The 20,887-nt window shown below is 57.3% G+C and overlaps 1 protein-coding gene across 5 annotated transcripts in view; it reads left to right on the top strand.

Annotated features, from left to right (window-relative positions):
• The window catches only part of CELSR1 (cadherin EGF LAG seven-pass G-type receptor 1), a 159,744-nt gene that overhangs the window by 47,160 nt on the left and 91,697 nt on the right, over positions 1–20,887 (top strand). For all 5 annotated transcript variants that reach the window (XR_016395084.1, XR_016395085.1, XM_089921461.1 and 2 more), the window contains exon 2: positions 6,581–7,219. Coding sequence is in view for 3 of the 5 variants with exons in the window: in XM_089921461.1 (XP_089777587.1) it covers positions 6,581–7,219 (639 nt within the window). In the remaining 2 variants the exon portion in view is untranslated. The remainder of the gene's footprint in view (positions 1–6,580; positions 7,220–20,887) is intronic.

Below are 20,887 nucleotides of genomic sequence, written 5' to 3'. Positions count from 1 at the left end.
GTGCCCCCCGCGAGCTGTCGTGGTTGACCAGCGGGTGCCAGGTTGAGGGGACTGGCCCAGGTGCCCCCCCGCAAGGCAGGTTGGGGTCCCCACTGACGCCTGGACCCCAGGCCTGGCTCCTCCTCTGAGTGGGGTGTGGATGCAAAGATAGATCACAGCTGGAGGAGGGGGCCGGGGGAGGAGTCAGGGTGGGGGGGCTCGAGGTCACTTCAGGTGAAGGAAGAGTGGCCAAGGGACTCAGATACTAAGGTGGAGGGCATGGTGCAGTGGGCCCAGGCTCGGGGCCCTGTAGGAGGGAACGTCCCCTGAAACAGGAGCTCTGTGTCGGGGAGCTCTGTGTCGGGGAGCATCCCTCAGGCCCAGGCTCCTGGGTGGGGGTGGGCTTTGGGGGGCTGCCTGGAGCCTGCAGGGGAGGGGCTGTGAGGACCCCGCCTCCAGCAACTTGAGGGGAGACGATGGTAGAAATGACAGGGCGAGGACGTGGGTTCCAAAGGAGGAGAAACCCAAGGCGCGGGCTGCCACTGTCTGCGAGGTCCCGGCGTGCGCGGGGACAGGGAAGGAGGAACCGTAGATGCGTCGAGAGCAAGTGCATCGTCCGATTTGCCTGAGATGCTGGTGCTTGAATGGGGCCTTCCCCTTCAGACCTGAGGCCCCTCCTCCCTGGAGGGGGCAGGATAAGCAGCGTCTTCTGAGGCCAGCGTGCCCGCCAGTCCTGACACCAGCATTTGCCCTACTGCGGCCCGAACCCCCATCATCCTGTTCCCGGGAAGGATACCACTTCAAAGTACCCCCGCTGGCTGGCAGGCACTCCCTGCCCCTGGTGAGGCCCGGGAGGGGGCAGGAGGGCAGCCTTTGTGTCAAACCGGCTGGACGGCAAACAGTGCCCAGTGGATGTGGCCGCAGCCGGCCTACTGCACCATCACGGGCTGTGCCAGCCAGGCCTGGCAGGGCGTTGGCGGTAGGAGACGGAGAAGCCCCCCAAGTTAGACCACGGTGCGTGTGGAGTGGGGTGACCAAGACGCTGGCGAGGGGTGTTGGTCCCTCCTGGCACCGCTTCTTCTCCAACTGCTGGTGGCCCTACCTCACTGCGTTGTCCCCAAGGCTGCAGGTGTATAACGGGTTAGAAGCCGGCCTCTTTCCATGTGGACCCTCCGAGCCAGGACCGTAGTCCTCTGGACCCTCTGCCCAACGTTGGAGGGGCTCAGACTCAGTCGGTCTGGGCCTGCCACTTGCTGCCCAAGTGACCTCGGCCGGGCTTGCTGGTCAGCTCCCTTGTGCCTTGGTGTCCTCATCTGTGCAGGACCAGCAGAGGTGTCCCTCGTGGGCTGTGACAAGGACTGGAGGGGCGGCACCGTGGAAGGTGTCGGTGCGGAGCCGCTGCGGGCAGTGGTGGGGCACCGTCCGGGTCAGCGAGGTCTACACCGTGGACGTTTCCCCCGCGTCCACCCCCCACTGCCCTACGCCAAGGGTCCAAGAGGCGGCAGCGTCACAGGACCTTCCCCTGCCCCCGTGGCCTTGTCTCCACCAACCCACATTCCCATCTGTGCGGGGTGGAATAGCGCCCCTCCAAGTTCACGGCCCCCTGGAACCTCAGCATAGGTGTTATTTGGAGGTTGGATCTGAGCAGATGTGATCAAGCTAAGCATTGACACCTCCTGGATTCGGGCGGATCCTGATCCAACGACTGGTGACCTCTTTAGAAGGGAATCTGGGCACAGACTCACGTGGGGAGAGGCCACGTGACGATGAGGCAGGGACGGGAGTGAGGCATCTTCCAGCTGGGGATACCAAGGACCGCCAGCAGCCACTGGACTGTGGGACAGAGCCACGGGACAGATTCTCCCTCCGAACCCCACGTGGAGCCGACCCTGCTGACACTTGATCTTGGACTTCTGGCCTCCAGGCTGTGAGAGGATCAGTTATGTGAGCCTCGGGCTGTGGTGCAGCCCCAGGACTGACACAGCCTCCCGCCACCGACTGGCCAGGCCTTGCTGCTTTTTCGCATTTTGTGCTGGGAAGATGGTTGCACTCCACTGTGTGACAATGTCCATTCCTCCCTGCTGCCTCCTGGGGTCCTCCTGTCTTGCCTCTTGCAAACTCGGCTGTGTCCCCTGCCCCCTTGTGGGCCACCGGCTCCTTGGGCACCGAGACCCCTAGGGCTGAGCGGGCCACAAGGATGAGATTGTAGACGATGGCTGTCCTCTGACCAGAGCTGGATGCGTGGACTGGCCCCACCCTCCGTGAAGACCTGCGAAGCCCCCCTCACCTGCACCGTCGGGGGTTTTGCGGGAAGCACCTGCCGGTGGGCACCCCACAGCCCTGCTCTGCCATCTGTTCTGTCTCTTTCCCGCTGTGACTTAGGGACAATGAAGTGACTCACCGTTCCTAGGGAAAGCCGTGGAAACTGTGCTGGCCCGGTTTGGAGACGTTGGTTCCGGCGCTGTTGTTTCCAGATACGGACAAAGTGCCTACAGCACAGGTTGGGGGGAGCTCTGGGTGAGCTCTGTGTTTTCCAAAATGAAAACAGCCTTCTAAGTGATAAACCTAATGGATGCTCGGGCAGGAGAATAAAACGATACAAGAAAGTTTAGGGGAAGAAGCGAAAATGACCTAAATGTCAGCAACATTCCTGACCAGTACTTCTCCAAGCCATCAGGGTCCATCAGAAACAAGGAAAGTCTGAGAAAGTCCTTCACAGCCGGAGGAGCAAGGAGACAGGACGACTCGTGTCATGTGGGGTCCTGGGACAGAGAAAGGACAGTAGGTAAAACCAAGGAGGTATGAGTGGCCTATGGACTTCAGTTAATAATGTGTCCGTATCGCTTCATTCATTCTGACAAATACCCCACGCTGACGTCATAATAGTATTAATGGCAGGGGAACCTGGGTGCTGGGTAGACGGGACCGCTCTGCACTGTCTTCGAAATTTTTCTGTTAATCTAGAACTGCTCCAAAATAAAAAGTTTATTGAAAAGCAAAGTCAGCGACCCAGATAGAATCGCTGTCAGCACTGAAGTTTTTGCTGTCCCTGCCGACGGCTCTCTGGATTTGTGTGCAAACATATTTTTTTGTCTCGTGTGAAAAGTGACTTACTTTTCCCTTTTAACATCACGTTGTCTGGATCTGCCCTGACACCAGTGGAGGCGAGTGTCACCTAGCGGGTTTCTCTGAGCCGAGCTACAGGGTGAGAACAGCCGTCCTTTATTTCAGCGGCTCCCTGTTGATGGGCAGTCGCATTTGTGCTCGTGGCGACTCAGAAATCCAACCCAGATGAGTTAAGCACAGAGCGTATTCATTGTCTCCAGGACCTGGTAGTCCAGGACGGCCCATGGTCTTGAAAGAAATTAACAGTAAAATTAACAGTAAGGTGCGTATTTTATTTTGCAGCACGTTGGATGTGAGTTAATATTTAATGCTATTTTCTGGTCATTACGTGGCTCCTTGTTCCTGGGCATTCCTCCATGCCGTGCCTTCCTGGGCTCCCTGCCCATCCCCGGGGAGGGAGTGGGCAGAAGAGCCTGGAGCATGCCCAGACGGCCTGAACTTGGAGCTTAAAATCGGCATGACCCTCGAATCTTGGACCAGAACAAATTTGTGTGTGGTTTAAGATTAAAAGGTTGTTTCTTAACAGCTGCCACCAGGAAACAAACAATATCCTATATTATTGTAATGGGCCTTCGCAAAAAAAGAAAAGAAAAGAAACACCCACAGAAAAATAGCTTAGATGGAAAAATAGAGGCTCTGATGCTGTTTGTGTCAGTGTCAGTCTTGGGGTTAAAGAGATGCCACTGGAAGAGGGACTCTCCCCTCCCTCCCTCCCTTCCCTGAATGTTTATCCAGGAGCTTCTGAGTGCCAGGGACTGTTCTAGAAGTGACGGGCACAGCAGGAAAAAGACCTACAAGTTCTTGGTCCTCGTGGGTTCACTGCGGGGAGAGACAGATATGAACAAATAAAAAGCAGCTTGTGGCCGCTCCTGTGAGGGAGTTAAAGTGAGGATGTGGCAGAGCATGGGGTCTGCGGAGGGCCCCTCTGATGAGGGACATGCCGCTGAGACCCGGGTGGCCCCGGGAGCAGCCACCGGCGACAAGGAGGGCGGTGTTCCAGGAGGAAGATGAAGTGTGCAAAGGCCCTGAGGCAGCGAGGTGTCTCTAAGACAAGGGAGGGTGACGGGGACGGACCACATAGGACCATAAGATAGGGTAGCCTGTATGGGTTTTATCCTGGGTGCCTTTGGGGGCCCCAAGGGAGTGGTGTGATGTTTTAGGACGACTGCTGTGGCCACAGTGTGAATAAATGTGCCCTGTTGCCTGGGTGTAGCTGGCGTGTGGGGGAGGGAAGGAGGGTGGTGCCATCTCTGAGGCTTCGTGCTGTATGGGCTGTGCCATCTTTTGCCGTAATTTCGCTTCCTCATTACTTATTCCAGCCACTGGCCCTTTGTTTTGTTTTGTTTTGAATTTTATTTATTTATTTATACAGCAGGTTCTTATTAGTTATTATTACGTACATATTAGTGTATATATGTCAATCCCAATCTCCCAGTTCATCCCACCCCCCCACCCCCGCTTTCCCCGCTTGGTGTCCATACGTTTGTTCTCTGCGTCTGTGTCTCTATTTCTGCCCTGCAAACAGGTTCGTCTGTACCATTTTTCTAGATTCCACATATATGCGTTAATATACGATATTTGTTTCTCTCTTTCTGACTTACTTCACTCTGTATGACAGTCTCTAGGTCCATCCACGTCTCTCCAATTCCCAATTTCATTCCCTTTTACGGCTGAGTAACGGTCCTTTGTATACGAGCAGCAGATACGGTCTCAGCATCCACCTTCTGCTCTGCGGAAGCTGCACACAGAGCTGAGCCCTTACCTCGCCGGCCTTTGGGTTTTACACCAGCCTTTGGGGTGCCCTCCCCACAACGAGGTCATACAAATATTATTTCCTCTTTCAGATTTGGTCCTTCCAGGGAATTCCCTGGTGGTCCAGTGGTTAGGACTCCGTACTTTCACTGCCGGGGGCCTGGGTTCAATCCCTGGTCGGGGAACTAAGATCCTGCGAGCCGTGCAGCCAAAAAAAGAAAAAAAAAAAAAAATATGGCTTTGCCAGGTTATCGTGAGGACCAGATGGAACAGTAATGCTCGGTGCCTGACCTACTAGGCGATGGTAGTAATTACTGGGGGGAAGCCAGGGCCCCCCTCCACCAAGCATGTGTTCGTGAAACTTGACTTCCCAGGGTCTCAGTTTTTGTCACCTCTCAAATGGGGTGATGATGGTTCTCTCAGAATCCCTAGGAATCTCAGGTTTGCCCCTGAATGTGTTGTGACTTGTGGAGCAGTTATGCTTCTCCGTTGTCTGGACAAGTTTTGTGGTGCGCGGTGCCCCCCGCCAAAAGTGGCTTGTGGCTCCTGCGTCTGAGGCAAACAGTCCCAGGCGCAGAAGCTTCTGTGCTCTGCTCCCCGTTGTTCTAAGGGCTCCCTGCAAGCTTGTGCCTTGGTGGGGACTGTGCTGGGTCCAGAGTGACAAGATGGCCTCCAAGTTGTGTCACCTGAATGCATCCTCTCAGTGGTCCTAAGACTTTCCTCCAGCTTCCCGGAAGTAAGCTGGAAATAAGCCTGCCTTTCGGGCTACAGCTTCGAGAGGGGTGGGACCCGCCGGGGGCTCACGGGCTTGCCCAGACGCCTCATGGAAACTGGGGTGGGTGTGCTCATGGGGGGATCCATCAGGGCTGCAGGGACACGGATCTGAGCTGAGCCAGAAGGATGTGAACTTTGCCAGGTTTTTCTCGGGTCCCAGAGCACATTTGGGGGGCCGGGCACTGGGAGGCAGGTGAACGCCCTCTGGGCAGCATGGCTGCATCTATCAGGGCTGCCCTGGAGGTGATGATGCTGCCCTGTGGCCATCGTGAGCAGAGCTCCTGTGGTGGCCCCTGGACAGCTCCTCCGGTCCTGGGCTCGGAACCTATGGTGTGCTCAACCTGGTAACCCAAATACTCCACCCTTTCCAGTCCCCAAGTCCTAAGTGGCTCGTTTTGTGAGCGGTTCACCTGTGTTGGCTGAGATGCAGCCTCCTCTTGTGTGTCTTTCTGAAGCAGCACGTGCTGTCCTGTCCTGTGTGCTGGGCGCCTGGAGATAAGTCGGTCACAGCTAAGAGCGGAGAAGCCGCCAGCATTGCACAAGACAAGGCCGTACCTGGGCTGGACCGTGCTGGACACTGGGGTCTGAACTGGGCTGGGGGATGGGCAAGGTCACCTAGTGGCTGGAACAGGTGCAGAGGAGGTAAAGCAGGGGCTCTGCGTCCCCACGTGTCTGGAGCAAAGCGTGTGAGGCTGGGGGGCTGGATTGTGGTGGTTGTTGAGACGCCCTGATGAGCAGTTGGGGGATTTCCATTGGGGGCTTCTGAGCTTGACGGGCATGATGGGAGCTGAGTGTGGAAGGAGGGGAAGGGGGTCTGGGACGTGGGGTGAAGGTGGTGGTCATGGGTGGGTCGGGGCAGGGCACGGGGCTCGGGGGTGTTGTTCCCGGTCGGGCCGGGGTGGGGACCGGGCAGGCAGGCCCCCGAGTGACGCCCCCTTGTGTCTCGCAGACGGCATCCACAGTGTGGCGGCGCTCTGCACCCTGCGGGTCACCGTCATCACGGACGACATGCTGACCAACAGCATCACCGTGCGCCTGGAGAACATGTCGCAGGAGAAGTTCCTGTCCCCACTGCTGGCCCGCTTCGTGGAAGGGGTGGCCACGGTGCTGTCCACCACCAAGGACGCCGTCTTCGTCTTCAACATTCAGAACGACACGGACGTCAGCTCCAACATCCTGAACGTGACCTTCTCGGCCTTGCTCCCCGGAGGCGTCCGGGACAAGTTTTTCCCATCGGAGGACCTGCAGGAGCAGATCTACCTGAACCGGACGCTGCTGACGGCCGTGTCCACCCAGCGCGTCCTGCCCTTCGACGACAACATCTGTCTGCGAGAGCCGTGCGAGAACTACATGAAATGCGTGTCGGTGCTCAAGTTCGACAGCTCGGCCCCCTTCATCAGCTCCCCGACCGTGCTCTTCCGGCCCATCCATCCCGTCAACGGGCTGCGCTGCCGCTGCCCGCCTGGCTTCACCGGTGACTATTGCGAGACTGAGATTGACCTGTGCTACTCCAGCCCCTGCGGTGCCCACGGCCAGTGTCGCAGCCGGGAGGGCGGCTACACCTGCGAGTGTCAGGAGGACTTCACAGGTACGTGTCAGCCTGCGCGGGTCCCGGGGTGGCACAGGCGATGGGGCGGCCCCGGGTCACCTCTGCTTCACACGAGGCCCCCAGTCCACAGGTCGGAGGGTGTCAGGTGGTTTTCTCTGTCCACTTCCCTCCTCGGGGGCAGGGTCAAAGGATGGACCGTGGGCCTGGGCGTTGGCTCCACTTGCTGAGCACAGCCCCGAGGTCTGTACTGATCCCGTGCCACTTAAGCCACCCACTTTATAAGGACAGCAGGAGGGGGATGATTGTGCCAGAGCCACCTAAAAAATCTGCATGTACATAATGACAGGTGCTTTTTATAAGTGGCTTCAAATTTAAAGCAGTTCATTACGGACTTCGAGTTTAATTGGTTACTGGAAAACAGTGTGATAACTGGGATAGAAATTGTGAGCCTCTGATCACTTGGGTCTGGAAAAACCATTGGTTTTTTTCATGCCTCATTGTCACTGTAGAAATTACTCACCTTCTCTGCCTTGAAGATACACTTACCTCGAGACGTCCTGATTTGTCACAAAGATGAATTGCTCTAAAGGCAGCCAACGGTTGTTTTTAAAAATAAAAAACCCGCCGAGAGCAGTACAGAAACATATGCTCTTGCTTTGGTCTTCGATGGTCTGTTACATAGAAGGACGGCCCACTTGACAAACAAGTGTACCGTTGCAGATGGTGACCGTCTGTCTTTTTGGAAAGTTCTCTGAGGTTGGGTGGGACCTGATTCGTCCCGGAGGTGGTTTTGAGAGTCTTCCGCGGACTGTGTCCTCGGTTGACGTGTTTGGTGTAAACACTGGAGAAATGGTTTCCGTGCGTGTGGGACACAGCGCAACTGATGGAGCCTAGGACGGCGCTTACAGTATTAACAGGTATTCATCGGGCAGGAAGGGAGTAAGCCTGGGGTGGGAGCACAGAGAGAGGAAGGCGGCCGTGTGGTGCTTTGCATCTGAAGGGAGGAGCCCCAGCCAGAAGAGGGGGCGTTGGGCAGCCTGGGGAGATAGGTATGCGCCCCGGCTTGCCGCGTCTGAGCACCAGCCTGGTTATAATCCGCTGGCACCGCTGTGGTGAGAAAGGCTCGATCGCCTGCCTATGTCTCTCCTCCCCTCGCCCGTCTGTGTCTGTCTGCCTGTCCATCCGTCCTGTCCAGCTCTGGAGATCTCTTCCCCACGGTCTCTCAAGTGTTAACCCTAAATTCCTGGCTACGCTGGAGCTTGGTGGTGAGCCGGGAAGGAAGGCAAAGGCGACTCCAGCCCCCAAGCCCACGCCTGAGTCATCAGGGGGCTCTGGTTGTGCCGAGGAGCCGTGCCACGCAGGTGGGGGTCCTCTCCCTCCTCCCCTTCCCTCTCCACGGCGTTGAGGTGGCATCTCGGCCTCTTCTGAAGTGCCTGACCAGGTGTGCCAGCCGCAGCACAGTCGGCCTCCCTCACGGTGGAGCAGCGTCTCCCCCGGGGCTGGTGTCCCTGTCCCCCTCCCTGCCACGTGGCCTGGATGGGGGAGAGCTTCTGCGGATGACTCCTGCTTCAAGTGGGGAAGCCGTAGCCCCGGGCCCCGGGACAGAGCCTGGTGCCCTCCAGGGAGTCAGCCAGTGAGCAGTTGTCCACTCGCTCCAGGAGTATTAGTTGAGTGCCTGCTATATGCCCGGCCAGTGCACGCAGCGGACCTACCCCTGCCCAATCAGGTGGGCCCCCCAAGGTGACCGGCCCTTTCCCTGGTGGAGACATGTAGTGGTGGGGACCTGGTGGGGGACAGCCCTAAGCACCCCCAGAATCTGGTGATTTCATCTTGAAGATGGGTCTGAAGGGTGGGGCCTACCTCGGTCGAGGACACCAGCTTGTCTCGTGGCTGCAGCAGCAGTCCTGGCTTCCAGGAGTCCCGGATGTGAGCTTGGGGCCGTGTCTGGGCAGGATAAGTAGAGGTCGCTAGGGACCCGTGCACCCTGGATCCCCTCCAAAGAGGCCTCAACCCATTGGGTGGAAAGGACTTCCAGAGTTCTCAAATTTTGTTTTCATCGCCAGAGTCATTTCTAGAGAAATTATGCCTGGGAATGACCCACTGTGTCATCACCACTGAAATGTCTTGATTGGCAGGGGGCTAATTTGAATGTCTTTGGTACTAAATTATCATATGTATTTCCCTCCGAGATAAGACTGATTCAGACTGATTATTTTTACTCGGTCCCCCTTCCTCTCTTTCTTCCTTTTTTCCTTTGAAGCCCTGCTCTCTTGGTTCAGGTAATTGAACCCATTTATTCGCGGTGAAAGCCGTGCTGTCGTCGCCAGGGTTTTATTACTTGCTCCCTGGTAAGCCGAGCTCGGGCCTGGCGGGCGGGAAGCTGGAAGGGGCCCAAGGCCTCCGGAGGACCCTGGCTTCCTGTGTTGCCAGACGGGAGACGAGCTGGGTGAAGGAAGGTATCAGTTAATTTCAGGAAAAGCTCATGAATTTGATGCTGGAAAAATACCCTGACAGCTCCCCTGTGTTTCTTCAGTCCACTTTGGCCTCAGGAAAGCTCCGAGGCCCCAGAGAACATGACCCCCCCGTCCTTGCAGGGAGAAGGTATCTCCCCTTCTCACGGCTCTGCATGGGGGCCTGGCGGGGGTCTGCAGGGGACCCCACTCTGAAGGGAACGGGGACAGAAGGACTGGAGGCATCGAGGTGCAGCTCAGCGACTGTCATGTGTGACGAGCATGTGTGCCGGGTTCCTTGGTCCCGGCTCCTCTGTCTTCCGGCCTGTGAACAGCATAGCTTTGGTTTCGGCTTTGCTTTTGGTTAAGCTCCCCAAGGACGTAGCCCGTTCCTCCCATCTCCCCACCCCCGCACCTGCCGTCCCTCTGTCCTTACCTACTTCAGGACCCAGCTCAGCGCTGTCCCTGCTGTCGGAAGGTTCTGGAAGTTTTCCCAACTTCCTTGGACAGTGACTGTCGATCTTGGAAACTTCCTTGGTGCCTTGTTCACGCGTTGGTTGCTCTGCTCTCATTTTGGGTGTGATCCACTTATTTCCAGGACCCTCAGGACAGCAGCGACCTGCAAATAGTACTTATTGGGCACTTAACGTGCTCTACTGTTCCAGATGATGCTACACTGTTACCCCAATCCTCCTGGCAGCTGTACGTCCCCGTTTTATAAATGGAGAGACTGTGGTACGGAACCTTAAAGTTTCTAGCCCAGAGGCTCTCAGCGGGGGTGATTCTGCCCCCGGGGGACACATGACAGTATCCAAAGGTGTTTTTGGTTGTCTCAGCTAGGGGTGGGGTGCTCGTGGCTGGAGGCCAGGGGTGCTGCCTTGCATCCCCCAAGGGTACAGGCCGCCCCCCACAGAGAATGGTCCTCGTGTCTGTGGTGGAGGGAGGAGCCCTGCTCTAGACCCGGGCGGGGGTGAGTCAGGATTCGAACCCGGTGCTCTGGCCTCTGAGCTCAGGCTTGTCCACCCCATGGATTCCTCGAGGGCGGAATGGCCTGGTTTGCCTGTTTACTGGGTCCTTTCTCTTGCTTCCTTGACTCCACAGCATCTATTAAAAAGCGCCTTCTGCATGCAGGGTTCCGAATGAAGTGTGATGGGTGAGAAGGAGAACCGTCGCTGAGCAGTGGCCCCAGGGAGAGGGTTTCACTCGCCGTCACCCTGTTACCCGAGGGGGTGGCAGGAAACTCTTCCCGCCCAGGAGGACACTGGACTAAACCCATCCAGGGCAAGCCTCAGGATGTGATTCTGCGTCCGGGTCCTGTGGCCTCTTGATGCGTCGTCTCCCTAATTAAAGAGTCTAATCACTCCTCGCTGACGTGGCGGAGAGCACGTGTCCGCCCAGGCTCTGCGCCAGGCCCTTTCCCCGTGCCTGTCACAACCCCATGAGGTAGGGACAGTTGTCACCCATTTCAGGGACACCAAGATGCAGAGCCGGTTGGGGGGCCCCGGGGATTTCCTTCCAGAGCCTCAGGGGCCGGCCCCGCCCCACCCCACTGCCCCTTGCTCGCCTTCCAGAAACATGCCCGGCTCCTCTCCCCGGGGTCCTGCCCCTCGAGTGCGCTTTCCCTTGTCTTCCGGAACGTCACCTCCGTGTCCCCGTTCCTCTGCCCGCCCCTCGCCCACGGCAGAGGTCGGCGGCTCGAGTCCACATCTGCTTGGTGCTGTCTGCTCCCTCCCCGCTGCGTCCAGCATCTTTGTCCGTCAGCACCGTGCCGGGCATACAGTAGGCACGTGATAAACACCCACGCGGGACGACGGGGCCAGGGGTTAACTGGGCCATTCCTCCTCGCAGGCCTCAGAAGACGTCCTGGAGTTCTGGGATTCTGTGCTGTGCTCAGAGCAGAGCCTCTGCCGCTCCCGTGGCTGAGCTGGAGGGGATGGGGCTCCCCCTTCCGTCCGCTGTGTCCCTTCCTGTCCTGCTGGTGGGTGTGCCCACCAGGCTCCACTCGGGTCACTGCCCAGCCGTGTGCCCGCGCGGCCCCGGCCCACGGCTGCCTTGGAACCCCTTCCCCTTCCTCACACATCCCCCCAGGATGAGGGCAGCGGGCAGCGGTTTATGTCACAGCCGCGTGGGCCCAGGGGTGCATTCCTGAGAAGGCGGCAGCTTTGATGTCACCGGGGAAGGAGGGCTTTCAGGGACCTCTCGGTCATCTGCGTGTCGGGGGGAACAGAGGGGAGGGTCCCGCTCATTCCTGAGCCTCTGTGTTTAGACCCCAGGCCGCTTGTCTGGGTTCAGAGGGTGTTTTGGCAAATACCAGCCAACAGTCCTGCCTCTGTGCGTGAAGCACACGGCTGTCCCTGGGCTTCGGACATCCAGGCTGCCGGACCCTGTGTCGTCAGGGGTGTGCCGCAGCTGGATTTAGCCTGGTTTTGGGATCAGAGGGTCAGGGGCCACTTAGGAGAGTCTCAGTGACGCTGGGTTTGAGCTTGGTGCTAACAGCCCCAGGATGGGGTGTCCCAGTTATCCTGTGAGGGGGGCTTCTGGGACCCTGACTGTCCCCCGGGGTGACCTCAGCAGGGCTGGGGGCCCTGACTGTCCCCAGGGCCAGGATATTTTGTGTAGGTTCAAGGCCAAGAGAAACTTCTAATGTAAAAATCGAATCATCTTTTCTGCTCATGGGGAAAAATTTAAATCAATTCTGGCACTTCTCTGATTCTTACTCCAGCTCTGAGTTTTATCTTGAATTCTCTCATCAGCGTAATAGTATCTCCATCGTCCTGGGGTACACTGACCCTGCACCCCCACATTAGACTACAAATGCTTCGTGCGTCTGAGCCGTGCTGTCCTCCTGTGGGGTGACATTCACATAACACAAGAGAAATGAGTTTGCTGCACTTTACTGCAATTTACTGGATTAAAGCTCCACTTGGAAGAGTTCGTCTTCAAGTTGAATTTAGTCCTTAAACTGGAGAGTTAATTATCATTCAAAATGAAAATCGTTACCTGGCCTATAATTAAAATCTCAAATAAAGCAGAAACAGAATCCTTTCTTAGGAAAATGTACTTTTCAAATACTCAGGATTACTCCAAGTTTCTCTCTCTTTAGCACCTCTGCCGTCTTTGACGTTGGGCTCTTTCTACTGGTTCCAGGTTGGGGGTATCCAGCATTTCTCTAGTACATTATTGTAAAGCTAGGGCATTATTGCACTTCAGGAAGACTTTGTTTTCCATTAAAATCATATACAGAGAGATTGCGGTGGGGATAAATTTAGCCAGGGATCTCCTTTCCTCCTCCATGGAATTCTTTCCCCCAAAGCTGGGGTTTTGACAAACAGAATAATCCCCCTCCTTGCATCTGGCCTGGGTGTCCGTGCACAGCCAAACGGCCACTGGGGACAGGGACGGGGCTAATGGCTTCTGTTAGCTTCTTGGGGCTACTGTCACAAAGGACCACACACTGGGTGGATTAAAATAACAGAAATTGTACTCCCCTGGTGGCGCAGTGGTTAAGAATCCCCCTGCCAATGCAGGGGACACGGGTTCGAGCCCTGGTCTGGGAAGATCCCACATGCCGCAGAGCAACTAAGCCCGTGTGCCACAACTACTGAGCCTGCACTCTAGAGCCCACAAGCCACAACTACTGAGCCTGTGTGCCACAACTATTGAAGCCTGCGCACCTAGAGCCCATGCTCCGCAACAAGAGAAGCCACCGCAATGAGAAGCCCGTGCGCTGCAATGAAGAATAGACCCCGCTCACCGCAACTAGAGAAAGCCTGTGCGCAGCAATGAAGACCCAACGCAGCCAAAAATAAAATAAATTTATTAAGATAAAAAGTAACATGAATTTATTCTCTCACAGCTCTGGAGGCCTGAAGTCCAAAATCAAGGTGTCGGTGGGGACTTGCTCCCTGCAGAGGCCCTAGGGGAGAGTCCTTCCTGCCTCTTCTCAGCTTCTGGTTGTCCTGGGTGGTCCTTGGCTTGTAGCTGCATCTCTTCAGTCTCTGCCTCTGTCCTCATATGGCACCCCCCGCCCCCGGTGTGTTCTGTCTCTGTGTCCAAATTCCCTCATTTTAAAAGGACACCAGTCATTGGACTAGGGCCCGCGCTAGTCCAGCATAATCTCATTTTAACCTGATCACATCTGCGAGAACCTATTTCCAAGTGAGATTAATTCACAAGCGCCAGGGGTTAGGGATTGAACATGATTCGGCTGCTGGGGACACAGTTCCACTGGCCTCAGGGCTTCTGGGGGTTGGTGGTGATGGCCACTTCTTGTCGACCTGCTTGTCGAGCGTCTGCTGGGACAGAGGACACTCTGACAGGCTTCTGTGGTTCGTTTTCTTTTCAGAGATCTGAAAACAAGCGTTCCTCGTGTCCACCCAGCCAGCTTCCGGGTGGGTCAGATGAGCTGGGCGCAGGGCGTAGGTCGGTGAGGAACACAGGCATACCCTGAAATGTCTGACCACGGTGAGCAGAGTGGCCTGAGGACACGCCACGTGCGGTTAGAACCTTCCTGGGTCGTCGTACCCGCTGTCCGAGGGGAGACGAGGCTCCTTGGCCAGTTCCTGCCAGGAGTCTCCCCCATGCAGGCTGTGAGTATCTGGTGTGTGCGCATGCGGAGAGCAGCTGCTTCTGCAGAAAGAGCCGGAAGGCAGCTCCATGAGAGCAAGGACTGGCCTTGCCTTCTCCCCCCTCAGCTCGTGTCCTGCAGCTGCTTGTGAGAGCCCCACAGACGAGTGGCTTTAGCAGCCCAGGTTTATTCTCGCGGAGCTCCTTCTGGAGGCGCCGGGGGAGAATCTCTCCTTTTCCAGCTTCCCGTGGCTGGCGGCCCTTCCTCACCTCACGCCAGCCTCTGCCTCTGTCATCACAGCTTCACTGCTGACCCTCGTCCCCCACGAGGACCCTGGCCATTACCCCGGGCCCCCAGGAGTCCAGGGTAACTTCCCTGTCTCAAGTCTCAAGATCCCTACCTGACCCACGCCTGCCAAGTCCCTTCTGTGGTGTGAGGTCACATGGCCTCAGGCCCCAGGGAGTAGGATGTGGATGTCTTCGGGGCTCCGTATATCTCCCACCGGCGCCCAGCACCCCCTTGACGCTCAGTCAGTATTTGTGGAGGGAGGAGTAAGCAAGGCCTTTGCCATCGACCCTGGGGTCCGTCCCCGCTGTTTCTCTGGAGGCACCACGTGGACCAAGGGCCACCGGGAGTTACTGGGAGTCCAGTTGGAGCCCTTGACCCGTGAGTGGCCACCCCCGACTTCCCCAGGGAGAGTGGTCTCCACTCACGCTGTTGCCCATCGCCCCCTCCTGAGCCCTTTCCCTGATGTGGACAGACAGATGTCTCTTGTCGTGCTCCCAGTGCCTGCAGGGCTGGGGTAACGGGGTGAGACTTCTCTGCTGGGGTCGCCGGGCGCAGCTGCAGGAGGGAGTGTGTGTCAGCCAGGGCAACGCGGCTGTCCTGAGTCCAAGCGGCGAATAAAGAATGCGCGTTCTTCTCTAGGTGTTCATCTGTCCCGGGAACGTCCCTCCTCCCAGCACCACGCAGGAAGGGGAATTTGAACCATCGGGGGCCGAGCCGCTGTTTTGCATGGATGATTAAGGTTTTAGTTAGCATTCCAGCTGAGTTTGGACACGTCGCCATTTCAGAGTTGGCACGATTTCCCTACTAGCTGATAAAGTGCTGGGGACGCCCCTTTCCAGCCTCGCTGCCCACAGCTGCGAGTTTACTTTCCACCGACAGGTTCTTCCCATGGTCAGCAGGGACCCTCAGCCCGGCCTCCAGGCTTCCATCTTCTCTGGGGTGCAGGGCATCTCCCACCCCACCCACGCAAGCCCACCCTCTCCAGGAGACTTCCCCAGGCCCTCCCGTGCCCAGACCCTCAGAGGGCCGCATGTCATTAGAACTAAATCATAGTCCTGTGTCTGAGATGCTATCCTGGAGCTGGTTCTTGGGACGTTGCAGGACAGATGCCCCGGCCCCGGGGTTTCCGGGTGACCTCTCCCAAAGCCAGGGCCTCCCTGGATGAGGCAGTTTCCAGGCTGTGCACCGCCCCCCATCCCATGGTCTCTGGAGAGACGCCTGCAGAGGCCCACAAGGGCACAAGGAGGGCCCTGAACAGCCTCCCCGTCGGGCCCCAGGACAGAATGAGTTTCCCTCCCACCAGGCCCCTGGGAGATGTTGGCTGGGGCCCAGGCTGCCCCGGGGTGGGACCCTCCACCATTCTGGGACCCCAGATGTCTCCTGAGCTGCCACCAGCTGTATCCTTCTGAGCCCACATCCTTGGCTGGGAAGGACCCTGCCTTTGCTTTCAGGGGGTTCAGGAGCCAAGATGGGGTTCTGGGCGCTCAGGCCCTGGGGGCCAGCTCGGTGAACTCTCCCCTGGTCACCAGGTGCACCTTTGCCCCAGGCACCCCACGTGCCAGTGTCCGGCCCCCTGGGGGGCCTCCCCCACTGGCTTTGGCAGCCAAGATTTTGGGGTCCACCTGTGTGTGTTCATTTGGTGCCTCCTGGGTCCTTAGCTGCTGCCCACTGGGCACCACAAAGACCTGGGGGACAGAGGGGGCTTTCTCTTCCACGGCTCCAGCTCCGCTGAGGCTTACGGAGTCGCTGAAAGGTGTTAGGGGCGCTGCTTTCTTAGGGGACTGTCCCCAGGAAGGGATTTCTGCTGAGTCTGTCCAGTTTCCGTGGTGTGTTTAGGATTTATAGTGGTTTCCTGTGGCTGCCGGAATAAAAGACTATAGGCTGGGTGGCTTAACACAGCAGAAATTCATCCTCTCACGGTTCCAGAGGTCAGAATTCTGAAATCAAGGTGTGGGCGGGGCGACGCTCCCCCCGAAGGCTCTGGGGACACCAGGGGCGGGTCCCTTTGTCTCTTCCAGCCGTGGTGCCCTTGGGTTCCCTGGGCTTGTGCCTCCATCCTCACATGGTCTGTAAACTGCAGCTGCCCCTCTTTCGTAAGGATTCGCGTGATTGCAGAGGGCCCACCCGGGTAATAAGGAGGGTCTCAGTTCAAGATCCTTAATTTAATCACGTCTTTTGCCACGTGACGTGATTGTCACTCTTTTGCCACATGGGGTGATAGTCACAGGTTCCGGGAATTAGGATGTGGACGTATCTTTTTCTTTTTTTTTGCGGTACGCGGGCCTCTCACTGTTGTGGCCTCTCCCGTTGCGGAGCACAGGCTCCGGACGCACAGGTTCGGCGGCCATGGCTCACGGGCCCAGCCGCTCCGCGGCATGTGGGATCTTCCCAGACCGGGGCACGAACCTGTGTCCCCTGCATCGGCAGGCGGACTCTCAACCACTGCGCCACCAGGGAAGCCCTGGACGTATCTTTTAGGAGCCACCGTTTAGCTGACTTCAGGGTTGGTTATTTTCTGTTCCCCCCACCCCTCAATGGACGTGAGGAGAGGGGGGTAGGGAGAGCACCCCCTTTCTGAAAGGAGGGGGTCCCCAAGTATGGCTGCGGGCTGGGCTGGGCTGGGTCGGGCCGGGCCGGGCCGTGTACCTGCACCAGGAGTTTGGAAAGCACTGCGATTTTTCAGGTTCGCCGGGTTTCAACCTCTCAGATGTGTAGGTAACTCTTGACTTACAGCCAGGAGCCGTGGAGAAGCTGGACTCATTTTTTTTGGCGCTGGAATGCATTTTTAATTTATATTTTAAAAAGATGGGTGTGTCGGGGTTCTGGGAATTTGCTTCAAAGACAGTAGTGAAGTCACCCCGAAGCCCCAGCCTGGGGCAGGCCTGCCATGGTCTGGGCTTCCGGCCTCCCCTCCCTGTGCTGTGGGCAGGTGTCTGGCCTCTGAGGGGCCCTTCCTGGCAGCCTTGCCCCGTAGGGGAGGGGACTCCAGGGCCGGGCCAGGAGGTGAGGCAGTCCAACAACCTTGAAACTCAGAGGCGGAGGGCGAGAGGCTTGAAGGGAGCTGGGGGCGGGGAGAGGGCCAGTGCGGGGCTTGGGGTGGACAGATGGGGCCTCCAGGCTCAAGAAGCCAGTTCAGAGCAGGGGGTCATGTGACAGCCCCACGTGCCAGGTGCTCAGCTCAAGAGCCTCACAGAATTAGCCGATCTCACCTTGACCCCGGCCTCCTAGGGGCTAGGCTAGCCCCGGGGCCAGAAACAGAAATCCTGCCTTCAGGGAGGGTTTCCAGCCTGGGAAACGGAGTCAGCGGTGGGAAGCCTGCTCGGGACACCTCTGCGGCGGGGGGTGGGGGGTGGTGGGGGGTGGTGGGGGGGGTTAGGTGGGAGGGTGTGCCTAGGCCGTGGGTGGGTGGATGGACCGATTTTTTTCAGTGTTCAAACTTTTCAGAGACCCTGTCCTTGTCTCCGTGCTCCTGAAGCTTCCAACACAAGCTGTGCGGGTGCATCACTGCCTCCGGAGAGTCTAGTTTTTCTAGTTCAAAGCCCTGAGCTATCGCTTAGGACCAGAAGGCAATTGTCTCTTTATTTATCGAAAAACTGAAGCCATAAAAACCTCTACGCTCCCTTCCCTTCCTGGGGCCCAGCCCTGGCCCCCCTCCAGGGCCGAGGGCTTCGGCCTGGCTGCGCTCCCCTCCGCTGGCCCCCACCCCGGCATCTTCTCAAGCGCCTCTTGGCAGGAACCACGTTCACACCGTCATCTCCTGCTTCCCGCCCTGCCCCTCCTCCCCCAGACCTGCCGTGACTGTCCCCCACACGTGCGCACACACCCCACGCCACATATACACGCCACACACAGACGCATCACACACCACACACATCACACACACACATCACATGTACACGCCACACAGACGTACATCACATACATACACATCTCACACACACACACATCACACAGACATACATCACATAACACACACACACACACACGCACACAACTCCTGTACCTTTTACCTTCCCCCTGCCAGGCCCTGCTCCCCACAGGTCTCTCTACAGCGAGGGGTGTTTGGCTGTCCCCCCCTCCTTCGCAGACCTGACCAGGTGCGCACCCGTCACCCAGCATCCGGCCCAGCCCCCGATATCCCTGTGCTTCTACTGGGGCCCTTTCTGGGGCCGAGCCGTCTCCACCGCCATGGACGCTCCTGCACAGCCCAGCTCAGAGGCTCCCCCGCTCAGGCACTATGTTTTTCCTCCGTTTCCCTTACATTTAAGGAATATCTTTTTTGGTTGCAAACAACAAATGGTATTCTTACACCCTGTGCCGGGTGTCAGTTTCCAGTCTGTAAGATGGGGGCGTATGAGAGTTCCCACACCAGGGGCTGCGAGGCCTCCGCTGCCCCTGTAACCCTGCAGACGAGCCCTTGTTTAAGCTCTGTGAAGCTGGTGCTTCTCTAGGGCACTTAACGCTCCCCACCCGAGGGTCTGTGGCTTTGGCACTACGGGCTGGGGTTCCCGGGTGGCCAGTGTTGCCCTCCCACCCCCAGCCCCAAGCCTGGGTGGGACAGGCATCCAGTGACCGGGACGTGCGTGAGGTCGTGGCGGCTAGAGGGGCCTCGGCTCCTGGGAGCTCCTGTTCTGCAGCTACGAATGCCTTCTTATGCGGCGGGGGTCCTTTCCCAGTTTTCCGTGTGGGGTTCTGCATTTGCAGCCGTGACCAGGAGGCCAGGCCTCAGGTCCTCCTCGGCAGGGGGTTGCGGTGCTACATGAATTATTGAGCAAGGCTATTAGCTTGCTCGGGTGAACCTCATCCTCGGTGGGCGGGCGAGGCTGGCAGTCATAATGGGTTGGGGGTGCACAAGAGGAAGATGGGGGAACTTTCCCCAGGTTTTGAATGGCTCAGAGCAAGCCTCTGACTCTAAGCAGGATACTGGGATGCTTGGAAGAAATTTTGGAAGCCCAGATTTACTTTGAGGATTCCTAGAAGAGGAAAGGTGAAGTTAAATCTTGTTAAGTAAGCATATCTGAGAACATTTATTGCATTAACTAGTGTTTCATGTAAGAGCTGTATATTAAAAAAAAGATATAGGGCTCACTAAATTTGGTCCTAATTATTTGCCTAAAGTAAGATGATTTTACGAATTAAAAACCATCCTATCACATCTCTTCACAACTCTGAGTTCTGATGCCAGGTTGGCTGTGATGTCCCATGGAAATGGGACAGTTCTGCAAATCAGGGCTTTCCCCCGAGGGCTGGCCGTCGGGATCCAGCACGGCCCCGAGGAGAAGATACAGTTAAAGAAACACGTAAGTGGATTACTATGCAGTTTAGCTGGAGTGGCTGCCGTGGAAAGGCGCGCATGGGGGCCTGGGATTGGCCTGAACGCAGGTCCTGGAACCCAGAGACGAGACCCTTTTCGGGGGACCCAGTTCATCTGAAACCTGCATACTCAAGAGTCCTCACTGCCTTTTATTTAAAAAAAGCGTGTTTATCTGTAGAATTAATTCTTCATTCATTAGATCATTAAATTCCCAGTGCTGTTTGAATCAAACCCGTGAATCATGCAGGTTTTATAATTCTGTACAGGATTCATCATTGGCTTGGAAGGGGGGAAATCCTGGCACTTTAAGACTTCATCTCACAAGCATTCGTCGAGTACCTGCTACGTGCCGGGCGTTTGTCAGGCACCCTCTGTGTGCTGGATATTCTTAGACTTGACCCCCAGACAGACCCTGCCCCTGCCCCTACCCCAGAGCCTGGGGAGACAGAGGCTGGGGAACAGTTGCACAGCAGGTGTCACCCTGGAGCTGGGGTGGGTGCTCTCTGGAGAGGGGAGATTCTGGGCCATCAGGGTCTGTCCTGGGCACCCTGGCCCTGGTCAGGTGGGCGGGTGAAGCCTCCTGAGGGGATGCAGGGTGCCTGAGATGAAGCTGCATCCGGGCACAGGGAAGCCACCTGCAGAGCCCAGCAGAGAGGATGCCAGGCACAGAGAAAGGGGGTCACCAGGGGGTGATCATTGACAGTGGTGAATATGCATGAGTGTTTACCTAGGGGGTCGTCTCCATTAGCCTATTGAATCCCCCAACCTCCCTTCAAAGAGGGAGACCGTGTGGCCGGCATGAGAGGTGGTGAGCGTGGCGCAGACGGGGCTGGCGTGTGGCCGAGGGCCGGACTCCAGGGTGGGAGGGTCTTTATGGAGCAGCGGGATTGTTTGCAAGCCTCTGTGGAGAACAGGCAGATGTGTAAGGTGATGAGCAGCTGGCGTGGGTCCAGGGGCCCGAGAGATGGTCACTGTCCGTGGTTGTGCAGAGCGGGGTTGGTGTAGACTGGGGTGCAGGTGGCAGTGGAGGCGAGTGACACGGACCCTGGGGGATGGCACTGATGGGGACAAGGGAGGAGGGGAGGGAA

The sequence above is a fragment of the Delphinapterus leucas genome, chromosome 11 (genome assembly GCF_059928025.1).
Source record: "Delphinapterus leucas isolate spDelLeu-1000000601 "Yukka" chromosome 11, BTC_Dleu_Yukka2, whole genome shotgun sequence".
Lineage (NCBI taxonomy): Eukaryota > Metazoa > Chordata > Mammalia > Artiodactyla > Monodontidae > Delphinapterus > Delphinapterus leucas.
Note: the sequence above shows the minus strand (reverse complement) of the source record. Positions and strands in the feature narration are given on the sequence as shown.